The sequence below is a fragment of the Brachyistius frenatus genome, unplaced genomic scaffold (assembly GCF_029030835.1).
Source record: "Brachyistius frenatus isolate BFR_SWC_R1_liver_20210118 unplaced genomic scaffold, ASM2903083v1 Contig_46, whole genome shotgun sequence".
Lineage (NCBI taxonomy): Eukaryota > Metazoa > Chordata > Actinopteri > Embiotocidae > Brachyistius > Brachyistius frenatus.
Window position 1 is genome coordinate 354608 of NW_027210645.1, and position 16687 is coordinate 371294.

At 39.2% G+C, this 16687-nt stretch overlaps 2 protein-coding genes across 2 annotated transcripts in view; both read left to right on the top strand.

The window, feature by feature from the left end:
* The first annotated feature begins 4921 nt into the window (after positions 1–4921).
* On the top strand, positions 4922–12058 carry sh3bgrl3 (SH3 domain binding glutamate-rich protein like 3). The gene is made up of 3 exons (XM_069703374.1): positions 4922–5038; positions 7288–7455; positions 9193–12058. Exons 1-3 carry the CDS (start codon positions 4994–4996, stop codon positions 9256–9258), a joined length of 279 nt encoding a protein of 92 aa, XP_069559475.1. The 5' UTR covers positions 4922–4993; the 3' UTR covers positions 9259–12058.
* Positions 12059–14904: 2846 nt separating this feature from the next.
* trappc9 (trafficking protein particle complex subunit 9) overlaps positions 14905–16687 on the top strand; it is a 230786-nt gene continuing 229003 nt past the window's right edge. Inside the window, exons 1-2 of the mRNA XM_069703380.1 lie at positions 14905–14971; positions 15155–15750. Of these exons, the coding sequence (XP_069559481.1) occupies positions 14948–14971; positions 15155–15750 (620 nt within the window). The 5' untranslated portion in view covers positions 14905–14947. The remainder of the gene's footprint in view (positions 14972–15154; positions 15751–16687) is intronic.

The following is a 16687-nucleotide window of genomic DNA, read 5'->3' on the forward strand; positions in this document are numbered from 1 at the left end:
CACATTTACCACAATATATAATAACGTGGGGAAAATATGTTGAACTATTTTCACATCGGGATCTACGAGGTGTTCACATTACACCAGGAAAATGTTGCAAATCCACATTTCCCATGTGCACAATTGCGGCACATAGGACACATGTGCATGGTCACATGTGATCACAGTTTTGCACGTGAAATTCATGTGTTTCAACTGTCAGGGCTGTTGTCCAGACATTTTCTTGCAAAACTCACTCATCCTCTCTTATGGAAGACAAACCCAGCTCATAAAGTTGTGCACACAGTTCTGATGTAATTTGCAGCTCTGAAGAAAGTGTTCCAAAGTCTGAAAAAAATAACCTCTTTGCGATGTCATCAGGTTTATCTCAGATTACACTTCCCATGGTGCACGCTGTTTGAACACCGGTGCATGATTGTTTGCAGCACTTGGAATATTACAGGTTGTTTTATGTTGTTTATAAAAATGATCCGTTTACATCAAATGATAACACAAACCTGGCGGTCCATGTCTTCTACATAGATCATATATTCTATGCACTTTTGTGAACAGTTTATACCTGTTGTTTACAATAAATCTGTATTTTCCAACAGATTAGACACTTAACAGTTTCAATCTTTAAACTGGACTCTTCTTTTGTAACAGTTTGCTGTTTTATTTTATTATTTAAATAACCTCAATATTTCTCTATTGCCTGACAGAAATCCATAAACCATTCTTTGACTTGATGTCTTTGAATTTGTCCTTTATTTAGTTCAACTATTGCTTTCTCTGGATGGATTTTGACCACGTGAAACATATCTTTCTGCTGCCCCCCAGTGTTGATGAAGCCACATTTCTGTGAGCTGAACATATTTGCAGAAAATCTTTGTTTATTTTCTCCTGTCATAAGCAGGTTTCTCTCCTCTGCTGGAAACCCGGCTGAGAGATGGTCTCGTTCACTTTTCTTGCAGAAGTCATGACCCTCTTCGGCTCTTCTCGGCAGTCCGGCACCAGTCTCCCTGTGTGTCCTGGTCCATACTGCACGGCTCAGTTCCTCACTTGAAGCCCTGAGTCAGCTGAATACGGCCCTGCTGGACTCTCTCCCACATTCCTCCTGTCTGACTCACAATAGACGAACTGGCCTGCCTCACTCGTGATAATTAAATTTAATCTCTGCTCATTAGACTTCATGAGGCTCAAAATGCCAAGAACCATAAAGAAAGCAGCACACAGATGATTTCATGTTGAAGAGTCCACGAGGAACACATTAAAAAAAAAACAGCTTCCAGTGTCAATATGTTCATAACAGCAAAGACTTCTTCAGAATGAGAGGCAGCTGAGTTTCAGTAGTATATAATACCTTTCTGAATTTTATTTATTAATTATCAAAATGTTGTTTTATTGTTGCAATTTTAAGTCCTTCATTTTATTTAACCTACATTTTTACTAGTTTGACCTTATTTTCAAACTTATTGTTCTGTTCGTATGCTTCTTTATATGTTTGGTTCTTTGCTTTTTTTATGTGTACGCTGCTCTGATGTGGAGCACTTTGGGCTGCAGGTTGCATGAAAGGTGCCACACAAATAAAACTGAGCTGAGTTAAATTGATGTACCGGACAGGTTGGATTAGACTTTCATGGACCTCAGACAATAAGGCCTCCTTTAAAAAAACACAAGAATTTCACCTGCAAAAACTCATGTGGTCACATATGCATGATCACGTGACATGTGATTGTGCACATGTGAAACATGTATTTTGCACATGTCAAACATGGTTTTGGAACATTTACATGGTGTAATGTGTGAAGTCCATGTAGATTCCCATGTGTCATACGTGTGATCACATGAGTTTCCCATGTGGAAAACATGTGGAAAACATGGGAAACTCATGTGTTTTTTCTGTAACGGTTATTAACTTTTAGGAGTCCACAAGCTTTTGGTCAGATTGCCATTCTTGCCTCTCACACAAACTGGTACATTCATGCCTTTAACTTTTCATTTATCACCACTACAAAGTCTAAATTGCTTCTTAGCAGCTTGTGTTGCGGTTGTCATTTAGTTAAAAGAAATTCCTCTCTAAGGGCCCGTAATATTTCAGTAGATTCTTATTTTTGTTGTTGCTAATGTTGGAAAAAGACAGAATCAGCAGGAGGGTGTGAAATTAATATAATATTAAATATGTTATAAATATTACATTACATTTTTTTTTAGACTTTCACAATTGTAATGGTAAAGACAGCTCCTCCTCTGTTGTATGGACACACACACACACACACACACACACACACACACACACACACACACACACACACACACACACACACACACACACACACACACACACACACACACACACACACACACACACACACACACACACACACACACACACACACACACACACACACACACACAGCCAGGCTGACTGGTGTGTGGTGCTGCAGAGAGATGAGGCGGCTGGTCTGGATCTTAGAGGAGGACTGAAGGTTTCTTCTGCTCCAGTGGCTCATTTCTCAGAGGTGTTAGTCTGCAGTCCGCTCACAGTCCCACAGTTACAACGTCTTATTGTTTGGAGTCATCACCTGTCGATATGAGGCCTTCTGTACTCTACATAACTGACTGTCTGATATACTGTAACTGTTCTACAACATATATTTCAGATCTAGAAAACACTTTAAGTTGGAAAGCAGTTCAATACACTAGAAAGGTAACAATCTCACAAGACCAGGTGCCAGAACCAGATCGATAATAAATGGACACACTGACAGTACTGCTGCTGTTAAACATTATGTCTCTGATTTTAATTTAATTTACTTACAAACCTGTCATTTCTTCTTAACAACCACCACAAGGGTTTTAGATCTGCATCTTTACGAATGAGGATCTTAAAACAAAGTAGAGCACTAAAGACAGAGTCTCATGAATCCCGATTGGTGTGAGTTTGTCATCAATGACAGGTCAGTCAGCCGCTCGGCAGACGGGAATTTTTAAAAGCCATGTGATCAGGGCTATAAAACGTGTTTCGCCAGGAGGAGACACTCGTAAATCAAACAGAAGCTAATTCCAGCTTGAATTTGTGAGTCCAGCTTCTTGTGGCGACACTGTGACCGTAGACAGACTCTGAATGGGGAGCAGGACAGATGGACTCTGGCTGGCTGCCGTAGAAATGTTTGTGCTAATGTACATGTTTGAGAACTACAGTTTCCTTTTTACTCTTAAACAACAGAAGGAACTTCTTGGTGTTACAGATGAATAAATAATCAGTTTGTAACTTGAATTAGGATGTTCATCTTTACAATTTGATTGAACTATCCAAAATAACTGGAAATTAATCATGAATTATCACTTTTAAATTCTGGAAGGTTTTATATCGGCTCCTGTTGTTAAGATTCACCATCAAATGTGTTACTATGAAAAAAAAACTGATGAGATGTGAAAGAATGTGTCACATGATGCACAACATGTATGTGCATATCCAAGACACTTAGACCTACACATGCCCACGTACTTTTAAACTGGTTATGCACACATGTGCGGTGAAGAGAGATATGGAGAAATAAAGTCCTTTAAAGGAGAGTGAACAAAGAATGGTCTGAGGAGGAGGAGATGATGAAGAAAGAAAAGAGGACGAAGTAGAGAGGGATGAAGGACAAGGGGTATAAAAAGCAGCTTAGGTATATTACCACAAATTATCATTTGATATGTGGGTAATAGGAATCAATGCCACAATCCCACATTAAATGATGTGAATCATAATGAATAAAGTGGTGTACTGTCTCTTTAAACTACACATAGCAGTCCAGAGTATGGAGGGAGAGGAGAATCAAGTTTACTCAAATAAAGCAAATCATTTCCTGTCATTTCTAGATTATAATTGTATTGGCATGTCAAAAGAGGATGCTGACAATTAGATGACATGAAAGCAGATGTTTTATAACAAATAATATTGTAACCTAGGAGTATTTTCATTATTGATTATAAATTGTATGGTCTATAAAATATAAAGAAATACAGTCAATTTAAGTCCAAATTGCTTTTGTCTGATCAAAAGCATGCAAACCTTTGAAGTGATTCCCTTGGTAAAGTTGGAAATAATCACAGCTGAGTAGCTATTGTATATAGACAACTTAAAAACATGCAAATCAATCCTTTAATAAAAGTCCCTCAGCTTGGTTTTGCTCCGAGGGGCCACAGCATTTTTGTCTCTTGACCTGCATCCCACATGTTGAGACGATGCCCCACATTTTGATTGGCTCTAGTTTTTAAGATTCAACAGTCCAGGACAGGCACATTTTCCAGATGTGGCTTTTGTCCAGAGCTGTGAAGAAAGCAGCTGAGGCAATCCTACCGGTCAGCCTACGAGGTAGTAATCTGGTTCTGCATAAGACCATTTATTTTGAAACTTCAGCTTTATTTTATGCTCTTGTTATTTTCTTAGCATGGGAGTTTGGAAAGTTGCATTCAAGTCTTTCAACTGTCCACCTGTAACATGCATAGTATACTTTCTAAGTTGGATAGACATATCTGTCAGCATTGCATAAGACCATTTATTTTGAAACTTCAGCTTTATTTTATGCTCTTGTTATTTTCTTAGCATGGGAGTTTGGAAAGTTACATTCACACAGTCACACTGTCCCCCACAAACCTACATTATGCCTCACATTTGGCTTGTTGGGATCTGATCAACAAGCCAAATGTAGCTCCAATGTAAATCTTTAGATACCATTCTTCAACGTTTTTAACAAAGGCTTCCACCTTTTAAAAACACATAAAACAAATAATCTAAAACCTTAACACCGAGAGAAATTGTAAACAGGGGAATTAGTCGAAATTTATTCTCTAAATAATTTAGCTGCACTCGAGTTCATTTGGACAATGTTTGTCTTTTATTTTGAAAGGCACTTCGTCACACTTCCTTCCCGTTCAGTCGATAACAGTTTCAACTTGTCGAGAGCGAGAGACAGCGACTCGCAGGCAGACGCACAAAGGGAGAGTGGACGGATCTGCAGCAATGGGAATCAAACTGTACTACACCACCGTTACTGCGTCGCGGACGGTGAGTGAAGCGGCCGTAATTCAATTAGTTTGATGCGGTGTTTGTGTGTTTCGGCTCCGGCGGCTGCAGCTCACAAGGCTGCGGCCAGCAGACACACCCAGCACCCCGTCGGTAACAGCTTCCTCCTGACTTCCAGAGCAGCGGGCCTGTGCAACTCGCTGCCCCTTCATATCAGTAGTGTACCGTCAGCAGTACCGAGCTGTGGGTGGAATGAACATCATGGTTATTATCGAGGGAATTTATCCCAAAATTAAACGAGGTGTGAAGACGAGGCAGGTTTCATTTATTCCGCCCCACTTGCCTCATCTTTGTAGGGGAAAGCTGTTTTTTTTTTTTTTTTTTTTTTGTCGAGCATGTTAGCTTCCTATTTTTGCATATATTTCTCCTTTAAAAAAAAAAAAATAAGTCCTTACTTCCTCTAAACTGTGACATTATCGCAGCGTCATTTTGGACGCAACAGCAAGGTGGAGCGACCATATGTACACCAGAACTGTACACCAAACTTCATTTAAAAATCCGGCAGTTTGAGGTTGCCCTGTTTCTGCCTAATTTAAACGGTTGTATGAACGCATTTTATTATCAATATGTTTTTATGATATCGGCATACATGAGATGCAGTGAACAACGTTGGTTTTAAAGGATGTTCATTTTTGTAGATAGCACACCTGCTACTCGGTCTTCTCCTTCCAGCAGCTGGAGGTTAGGAGGAAGCGAGTACGGAACCAGTGATACAATCACACTTTTTTTTTTTTTTTTTACTAAAGTAAGAGCTTCCTGGTACATTATATATTAGCCGAATTAACACAGTACAACATATAATTTTGAAAAATGTTAGACCTTTATATTGTTTGATGTAGGTCTTTGTTGTTCGGCACGATACGTTTAAATTCTTTGATTTTGTAATGGAGTTTTGCCACCCATTTCCTGAGACTATATGAGGATGATTCCAGTAGAACAGGTTGACATTATACAGTCTGCAAACGTCAAAAACTGACGTTGAAAAACACAACATCCCTTGACAAAATAATAATAATAATAATAATAATAATAATAATAATAATTTTGCAGCACTATACTGAGACGGTGTACGGCAGTGCACTGGAGCCAACATCTGGTATCTATTATGTGTTAGGAAGTCACAGTGAAAAAGTTTGATGACGTGCATCATTTTTTTTAACCCTCTCTGCAGTAAAGCTTTTTGGTAACTTCTGGTTTACAGCAGTTGGATTTAGGTGAAGATTTTGATTAGCAATGGTCAACCAATGTCTTTAAAATGGTTCACACCAACACAATTGTAGTTAAAGGAGGGGGTGAAAATCAATTCATTATCAATTAATAATGGACTTTAAATGTATGTTTTACAAATGATTTGTTTAGTTGGACTATAGCAAAACTTTCCTGTTTCAAAATAAAAACATTAAAAAGAAAACAATGGCACACAATGAAATTGCCTCCACTAAAACATAAATTCTTTTTAGTGTTACACACTTCTATGATTGTTTTGGTGCGTTAAGCTTTGATCTTTTTTTCTTATGAATTGTTGTGCAATGGTGTGAGGACAGATAGCAGTGGTAGAGGGTTTTGTGGCCTGTAAAACCTCGCTGGCCCAGACCTACACTACGGTACTCGGTTTCAGTTAGTCAGCTGCAGAACAGACAGAAGTTCCCATAATTCAGAGAAGTTTCTATAATTTTGGGGAACAAGAAAAAGCAGTTCCCCCCCTTTTCAGTTTGCAGATATGAAACTGGCCTTACACCAACTAAATGCCAGCCTGTGTGTTTCCAGTTAGTGCTGTGTGTTTAGGTGTGGTCACATACGAACACCCCCTCCCTACTTCCTCAGTCAGCCGAAAAGATAGCAGACTGTTCACCACGTCTATTAGTCATCAGATAAAGCCAGCGCTTTTAAGGGCTGAGCCTCAAAAAGTACTTCAAGCCTTTTTTTTTTTTATGTCTTGACAAACGTCTCTCTGTTCCTGTCCTTGGGGAGAAGTAGTACAATGTTTTGTTTGAACAGTCCCTCAAAGCTGTTTGGTGACCTTTGTCTACTCGCTACAAATCAAACACTGACTGAAACTCTGAGCAGCCCGATAGCTGTTATCATTCTGCACCGCTCGCAAATGTAGTCAAAGAAAAGTAAGATATGAAGTGGTGGTGGAAGATGTCGCTGTGTACAGATCAAACAGAGTGAATGAGTCATCTGCTGGCTGCTGGTTGTGTACGTCTCTGATTGAAGCTCTTGTTTTTCAGGTGAAGTCTCAACAGGCAGAAGTGATGCGAATCCTCGACAGTAAAAGCATCCAGTACGAGCTCATCGACATCTCCGTGGGCGGGGAGCTTCGTGACGAAATGAGAAACAAAGCTGGAGACCCCACGGCGGTCCCGCCCCAGCTCTTCAACGAAGACCAGTACTGTGGGGTGAGGAGGGCGCACACACTCAAAACACTGTTCAGTGCCTCCGGGATCAGGAGGTTTTTTTTTTTAAAATGTTGCCATCAAAAAGGGCTGATTTTGTGTCGGCTCTTCTCAAAAATTGCAATGTGGCATTTCTTGCAGTAAAATTACGTTATTTAGCAAAATTCTGATTTAAAAATTGCAAACTACTACCTCGTACTGAGTCATACGTCATCATTAATTTAGTTTGAATCTATATTTTTAATTTATTGAAGGTAAAGAACCATAAAGAGGTGTTGCTTCACTCTGCTGAAATGCAGTATACGAAGGCTAAATATTCTGTAAAAATAAAGGCTATAATACATAATATTGATTGAACACTTAAAACCTAATGTGTGCACAGAAGTGCAGTCTCTTACTAGTGGAAGTGTGTAAAACTAATTTAACATACAGTTTTCACTGTTGTGTTGAGCAGAACTTTCAAAGTTGTGTCAGAACCACGTGAGTTTTAAGCTCCCACTGACACCAGTTTAATTAATCCAATTCACTTTTTACAAAGGTGTCAAACTCCTTGAATTTATCTGGTTTGATTTCCTGTTATTTTGTATAAATTCCTACAATTCAATTCAGAATGTGTGGAATTTTCAATATCCCGTCATGCTGACACGGCAGAAAAAGAGATTCTTTGCTGTGCTGAAGTGAAGAAGTCAAATGAGGCCACCTTGGGTGGCAAAACAGCGACATCTACTGACGGACTCAATCAAGGAGAACCGGAGTGACCGGTGCCAAGGTGTCTTCCTCCCCTCCCGGGTCCAGTTCATGTTGTCCTCCAGAATATTCTACATGTCCAGATAAGAAGAGGCACTGGCCTCATCCTGGTAACTAGGTTAACCTTGTAACACCAGACAGTCTCCATCTACAGCCAGAACACATCTTGTCTACTGGCAACAGAGTTCAGGAGAACATAGTGACCTCATGAACAACCGAACCGGATGAGACGGAGACACCGGATGGACGAGGCAGTGAAACCTACTAAAGAATGAATCTCACTGATGATGAGACCACATTTCCTATAAACTCCGTCACTTCCGGTTTCTCCTTTCATGCAGCATGTGGTTTGTTCTGATGATGAGAGAAGAGATTGAAGAACCTCTCTGACTGTAAATGAGGAGTTATTTTAGTTGATGAAGTGAGTTTTGTCTGGGGAAGCATACTTCCTGTTCAGAGCCTTTTTGCAAATTTGCAAAACTCCCACAAATAGAACGTAGATTGCTTGAATATACATTATTTATATACATTATTTGTCTATTTTGTCTTTTTATTTTCCAATAGTTTACCTTTAAAATAATGTAAAACATTTCTGTAGCGTTTTAGCTGGTACATAACTCTGATGTTATCACGTAATATTTGTTCCTGCAGAAATTGCACAAATAATTGTTCTTGTTTTTTTATGGTACAATATAGCTCAGCTAATATCTATAATGGTCATACTCTGCCATCTACGTACTTCCACAATGTCAATGCATTTAACATCACTGTCTTAAAGACACATTCACACACCACACGTTTACATTTTTCCTGCCATTAACTCCAGGAATAAGTCAAGGAATAACTCAACACATGCTCAGGTGAAGTTAGTGTAACGCAACCTGAAGTCAGGAGGATATACCTTAGGAGGGTTTATATTTCACCAGGTCTGAGACATTCTAGAGTTTCTCTGTTTGCTGATGAGCACTTTTGTCTTTTCCTTCTTCTCCACAGAACTATGAAATGTTTTCTGAGGCGGTGGAAGCCGATACAGTGCAACAGTTTCTGAAAATGGCGTGAGGAGGGTGGAGTCTAACTCTCCACCTAAACCCCCCCCACCCAACCTAACCTGTGCCCTATCGGAGGCCCTTTATCCTGTCTCTCTCGCTCTCTCTCTGCACCGCTGGCAGCGTCCACCCACGCTCAATGCCATAACGAAGAATGCCAAATATCTTGAATTCAATCAATCAGAAGACACACATTCCCCCTACTGCACCATTAGACTCCAAATCAGTCTTAATCTTTTTTTTTTAATTTTTTTTTTATCTGTGTCTTTTTCTGTTCCTTCCCTTGATTCCTTTCAGACAGTGTTACTAAGTGCTCCCAGTCCACCAGGAATCAATGGGTGTCTCAATGTTTGGTAATTAGGTCGGCTAATCTTGGCCACAGCCACATGATCGCTGGAGATTAAACTAATCCACTGAATGACAACATTCAACCCAGAAATCTTCCCCATCCTCTGCAGACCAAACACGCCAACATCAGTCAGTCTTAACTACTCTGTCGTCTTTTTCTGCAGCCTTCAAGTTCCCATGTTGTTCACCACGGCACAATATTTGTACTTTAAAGGGATGCAAATGCACGCGGAAGTAGCAAGGACAGCAAAGTCCTTAAACCCCAATGATTTAAGAATTACAGCAGCTGAAAGACAACTTGTAGTAATTTTGGTCCATTGGTCTCCTTTTGTGGTTTGTTACAAGAAGTTTGGTTCTGAAATGGGAACCCACTTTAGCCTGATGATGTCATCAGGCAATCTGATCAGTTAGGAGGGGCGATACTGTTACCTGAACTCAAAACGCTTATTTTTTTTTGTCAAAAATTGGAAATTCAGATGACTTAAATTAAACTAAATGTAGAAACTATAGTGTTTTTCTGACACGTTAAAGGTACCTTCAGGTTTTTTGTAAACAAGAAAAAAAAATGTACATTCAGTGTTTGCCACCAAAATCCATTCTCCTTGAAGTCTTGCAGACGTATCGATTGTATTTTATTCCTTATAAAACCAACACAGACGATTTTGAATAATATTTTAAATCGTACATTGTTTACATGTGATGCTAAGCTTGCAGTCTTCTTCTTCAGTCTTTTTGCACATTGCTCGCCTCTGCCACCAACTAACGATCAAAATGGCACGAAACCAGTAGCATGAATGTGTCTTGGATCAAAACAAAACAGGGAGCCGCTCGTACAAACATCGCTTCACAGCGCTACTAGTGGTCAGAAACTCCGCCGGGTACCTTTAAGAAAAGCTGAGGAAATGTCAAACTGTTACAAAAGTAGAGCTAGTTGATATGTTTTCGTCCCCTGACACAGTGAATTGTGCATTTTTTTTTTCTTTTTGTGGGGACTAGGTTGACATCGTAAAGTATTAATTTACATTATTAGAAGTTGCGGTGTCTTTTTTTCATAACATATCGTACAAATAATGGCTTTAATTGGTGAGCAGGACCGTTGCTAACTGTTTAGTCGAATGAGGTCGTGCTACATGTTCTTTTTCAGGAAATTTGGTGAATTTTCATGCAGTACAATTAAATCTTACTCTTGGTAGTTCATTTATATGGTTAATTGTAGTATTTTACCTGTTTAGATTTTACTACCTTCAACAACAAAAAAGACGTTGACTATTTTTCCTTTGAATTGTGGAAAAAACATTAAGACCTCAGGCAGGTAAAATAATAGCAAAATGAAAATATGAAAAAAAACAATTCACAGATTTTTGTTTTTAGCTTCTTGTGAAAAAATGTCTTTCTTGCTTTCTTTTTTGGTGCTGATGATGAGTCACTAATGGGCCAAAGTTATTAACAAGTTGATTTTCACCTTTAACAAAATCAGTGGTGAAACATTTCAGTAGAAAGCTGCTTAATTTGATCATTTGGGGAAAGCGGGATGAACACATTTCCTAATGTCACATTTGGTGCCAATACACATCTGTAATGCGCTTTAGCTGGTAAAGATTCACTGTAGTGTTAGCATGTACCTGACATCTTCCACATTTTCCATAACTTGACTGTAACAGCTTTAAAAGAAAAAAAAAAAAAGAGAAATCTTAAAAGCTTTGTCACTGGCTGCTCTGTACTGAAAAACAAACAAACTCAACAATTACAAGGCAGCATTTCGTCGGGAGTGTCGATGATTGGACCGAAAAGATCTTAATCTTGGAGCGTTCAACCTCGTAGCTTCTGCTTCCACACTGTTTATTTTCTGTTGCAGCTTCACTGATTGTACCGGGGACGGAGATGCAGTAATGTGACTATGCACTGAGATCTCATCCTGAACACATAGAGGGGGAAGCTGGTGTGTTCAGACTGACCTGACCCAGTCTCACCAGCCTTAGCGAACAATCACCGCATGGGAAAATTAAGACTTCGCTTATTTGTGCTTTTTTTTTTTTTTATTATGTATTTACATTCCTCCAGTTGACTGATCTCAGTTAAAACATCATGTTCATGTATTAGGTCTTTTTGTTTTTTTTGTTTTTAATTGAGAACAGCACGATTTCCCTCTCTTGCTCATAACACCTGTCAAACCCTTTCCTGTCGTAACTGTTACGGTTTTGGATCCACAGTGAGGACAGCCTTCACACGATGTTTGTGCACTGTTTTGTAAGTCGATGGTTGTAGATGTTTTGCCTGTTATTGATGTATATTCACGATGAACCATGGTTTAGACATTCCACGTCTCTGAGCTCCTGCTTTGCTTTTGGACCAATTCCCCTTGGCCAAAAAAAAGAAGAAAATAGGGAATAAAATGCTGTTGTCTTCCAAGAAGATTGTGAAAAGTGATTTATGGGTTAAAAAAAAATAAAATGGAGTTGAATCTATCTGCTTGGATTATGATTTATTGTTGTTGTTTTTTTTATCTGTGGGACTTTCATTCATTAAAATGTGCCGTTTTGTTCACATAATCCCCAGTTGAATGAGGAATTTTGTAGGTCAGCACAAGAACGCCTGTCCTCCCACAAGTGGATCATTTTTAATTTGCAAGTCAGTGGAATATTTTGTCAAACGGATGACGTCTCCAGTAACTATATTAATAACAATATTACATCTGAGCCCCGCCTCATGTTTAACGATGAAAGATGTTCTCGACAAATTTGTACAGACACACAAATTGTTAGGTCATTTATATAATTAAGTTATTTAAATGAATATTTAACAGTAATTAGGTACTGATTGATATGAAGTACATTTCAATATATATTTGAAAAAAATACAATCTTAACATTTCAAGACAATTCATATGGTGTGTGTTGTACACTGAATTTTTGCTCCGTTGCAATACCTTACTTCTCCTGAATGCGGAGCAGTTGAAGCATGATACACTTTGATGCCTTTGCAGAAGAAGAAAAATAATCCGAAGAAGAAAATACCATCAAGTTAATTTAGGAAAAGGGAAATAAGCATCCTGATTTCAAAATAAAAGCCCGAAACACTAGCGCAAAGTGGTTATCTGGGCAAATGTGTGATTATAGAGGAACATAACTGACTGTTGTTCACCTGTCTACATTTGTATACAACTAATTAATACATGGGAATGATGATACTGTGTGATGCTGATGTCTCAATACAAAAATGCGTAAACTACAATTGACAGAAGAGTTACACAAAGAGAAAAGCTATTTTGTTGTTTCTTATCTTTGACACAATCTGTTTAGTTTTCATTACCATTATAGTATGTACTTGTCATTACAATTTCTGCACTCAGCCTACAGCAGTGGGACTAATCTGTTAAATATACAGCATTATCTTACAGTTCACCGTGGTGGGAATGAATCTGACAATATATCAGATTTATTTTCCCGCGAGTTATATGACCCAATATTTTAACTAAAAAGTTGTGTTTTGTCAGATAATACGTGGCAAAAAAAAAAAAATGGAATATACATGGTAAAAGGTTTAACAAAAAATTAATTTAAAGGTTTTAAATATTCCTTTTTTATGTCACTTGACTAGCCTGCAAATTAATATAAATGAATATGGGCTTAAATCAATCAATCAATCAATCAATCAATCAATCAATCAATCAATCAATCAATCAATCAATCAATCAATCAATCAATTACTACACTCAAACTTGTGAGCCACGTGAGGGTTTTTATTTTGAAAACACTCACCGGAAGTGTTGCTGTTGATTGAGGGTTGTTAAACGCTGGTCGGAAGGAGGAAGCTGTGAATTTTGACAGATAACTGCAAAGGTAAACTGAGTTAAAGTTATTTATATAAAAAAAAAGGGGGGGGGGGTGAGTCCGAGACGATAAATGTGGGTGAAGCGATGTTTGCTTTCCGGACCTGTTTATTTATTTGTTTATTCCGGTCTGCGTTGTTACTGTCACGAGCAGCCAATTCACAGGTTAGCGGGCTAAAGCTAAGCTATCTGACACAAGTGTTTTGACACAGAAAGATAAACGTAAGCTGCTAATTTATACACTTATATTAACTTATACACTTATATTAATTTATCCACTTATATTAATTTATCCACACGCGAAGAGAACGAGGAGCGAGGAGAGCAGCTGCTGTTTCATTCACACATCAGAAGCTGGTGTTTGGTAGTTTTAGAGGTCCTGAGGTTTTATTATTATTATTATTATTATTATTATTATTGACATCTGCAGCCTTGTGTTGTTATAAAACTACACATCTTAGTGGCCTTTTATTGGGATCAGACTAAAGTACAATTCTGCAAAAAAAAAAACAAAAAAAAAACAACCTACACGGATTTTAACATATTTGTTTTATCAACTTTTTGTGTGCAAAGAAAAGAAAAAAGTCAGATCTTTCAATTGAACGCTGAACAATAGGAGCAAAAACAGAAGTGTTGTGTTTATATTTTTGTTGACTGTACATTGACAATTGTCACGACCTTTTGGTTTGTTTTCTTAAAGTGTTTGTATGTATGCATCCTTATTGTCACAGGGTAAAACAAAACAAAACAAAAATATACCTACCTCTACTGCTATTTATCCTCGCTGATAGTACTGGCTTTCAACAACCGAGATGAAAGCAGTTTCGTTTGTGGTATTCACAGAAATTCAAGTGTAAAATCACCACGCTACATATTCCCAGAATAAAACACAGTCTGGATGCAAATAACAGGAAACACAATTAGGACATCAGTGTTAAAGAAGCAGCATGATTAACTGTAAGATTTATCCTTTGGGAAAGTTTTATGCCTAGTCTCAAAAGCAGAGAAGGCGTCTGGATCCCAAACACTGACAGCTGAAGACCTCCTCCTCTACTTTTGGAAACTTTAGGAACCTCAAATAAGCCCTCGCTCTGGGAGTGAAACGCTCTACTGGGATAAAATGGTCCTAATGAAGTCTTAAAGAGAAGATGTAGCTCGTTCAGTCAGGATGAACGTAAGGAGAACCATTTTAAATGTGATTGTTGATTTCACAGCGAAATTAGAGACAGTATAAGGTGCAGCACCTGAGCTTTTTTTACTGCACCTAAAAGCCACTATTACTTCACTGTGAGCTTTGTTTTACCAATGTTTTGTGATCATTATTTTCATGGCAATTTTTAGATAAATACTGGATTGATTATAGTTCAAAATTATGTGAAAATATATAGTTTTTAGTCAAATAACTTCTTCCCACTGCACGAAACGCTCCAGAAACCAGGAACAACCCTGCTGATGATAAGGATTTAAAAGAGTCCAGTCTGGAAGGAACACGTGCGTGGACTCGTTTTTTCAGCTCTGAGACGGGATGTTCCTGATTTTGACAATATGGGTGAATTAAAGGATTAAAACAAACAGTGCTTTGGTTACTTAATGCTTTAAACAGTTTTAGAAGACCTACTTTATAACATAACAGTAGTTAATAAATAATAGTTGGAGAATGCCTGGAAGCTATCGGCAGAAAGTGGGACGATGATCAGCTCATTCAGACGTCTTTTCCTCCTCTCCCATGCAGCCACCTGTAAAGATGAGCGTCCCGGACTACCTGCAGAGTGCCGAGGACCACCAGACCGTGCTCGTGGTGGTCCAGCCGGTCGGCATCGTGCCCGAGGACCAGTTCTTCAAGATCTACAAGCGCATCGCCAGCGTGAGCCAGGTGAGCATCAGGGACTCGCAGCGGCTCCTCTACATCCGCTACCGCCACCACTACCTGCCCGAGAACAACGAGTGGGGCGACTTCCAGACGCACCGCAAAGTGGTGGGCCTCATCGCCATCACCACCTGCGGCTCGGCCAAGGAGTGGCCCCAGACCGCCGACCGCTTCCACGGCCAGAAGGAGGTGTACAGCTCCACGCTGTACGACTCGCGCCTGCTGGTGTTCGAGCTGCAGGGCGAGATCGCTGAGCAGCAGCGCACGGACGTGGCCTTCTACCCCGGCTTCGAGGAGTGCCCCGACGTGGAGAGGAGAGTGGAGGACTTTGTGGAGTCCATATTTATCGTCCTGGAGTCCAAGCGGCTGGACCGAGCCACAGATAAGTCAGGTGACAAGATACCTCTGCTCTGTGTGCCCTTCGAGAAGAAGGACTTTGTGGGTTTGGACACCGACAGCAGGTGAGTTCTTCTTTGCACTTTAATCTCCCTTTTTTTTTTTTTTTCAACATTTCATGAATTTCGAGGCTGTTTAAGAAGCTCGAATGCTCACTGAGTCAGTAAATACTGCTTTGTTCCCTAGTTGGTGTGTGTTGGTTCGTCGCTGGTTACATGTCAGCCTCACCTGCTCAGAAATTATCCTCTCAAAAATCTGTCGTCCGATTTTTGCTGCGTTTCATTTTTCTTTGTTTACCTTTGCTTTATTTGTCTTTCTTCTGTTTTTCTTTCATACTGTCCTGTGAGTTTATTGTTGGGTGTGAAAAGGTGAGACGTTAGACTCATAAGTTAGTGAACCCGTAGTGATCCCATCAGCTTTAGCTCTGCCCTCGAAGGGACACTGTGCCGTTGTTCATTTGTTCATAGCTGCTGAAGTCAAACTCATCGCTCCTCCACAGGTCTCGGTTCACACACAAACTGATTAGTAAAAGCTAGTTTGAAGTTATCGGCCCACAATAACCCCGAATATTAGTGGAATGTATAAATATTCTGAGCAGCGCAAATGAAGTCCACATCAATAACACAAGCTACTAAAACATAAGATCAATCCAGGCTCGTCCCAACCCAACGTATCAAAGCTGATATTTGTTAGCTGTGTAGATGAGCACTGATCTGTGGCACCACATTATAGTTTACTGCACACAAATGTCAAGTCAGCAATATTGTCTTTGACACTGATACAATTAAGAGAAATGTTAAGTCCAGCTTCTACTCATCTGACCAGTTAATCTTCACAGAGGCTCCTTGATTACAGTTATCAGTCTTGACTATTAGTTTTCATTATTAAACTACTTTCACAATTGATTCGGGGTGAAGTTAAAGGACCGTTCCCATGTTTTTCTGCCCATTTACAGCAAATCATGCAGACACTTAATTTGTCTGCATGATTGTCTGTCTTAAT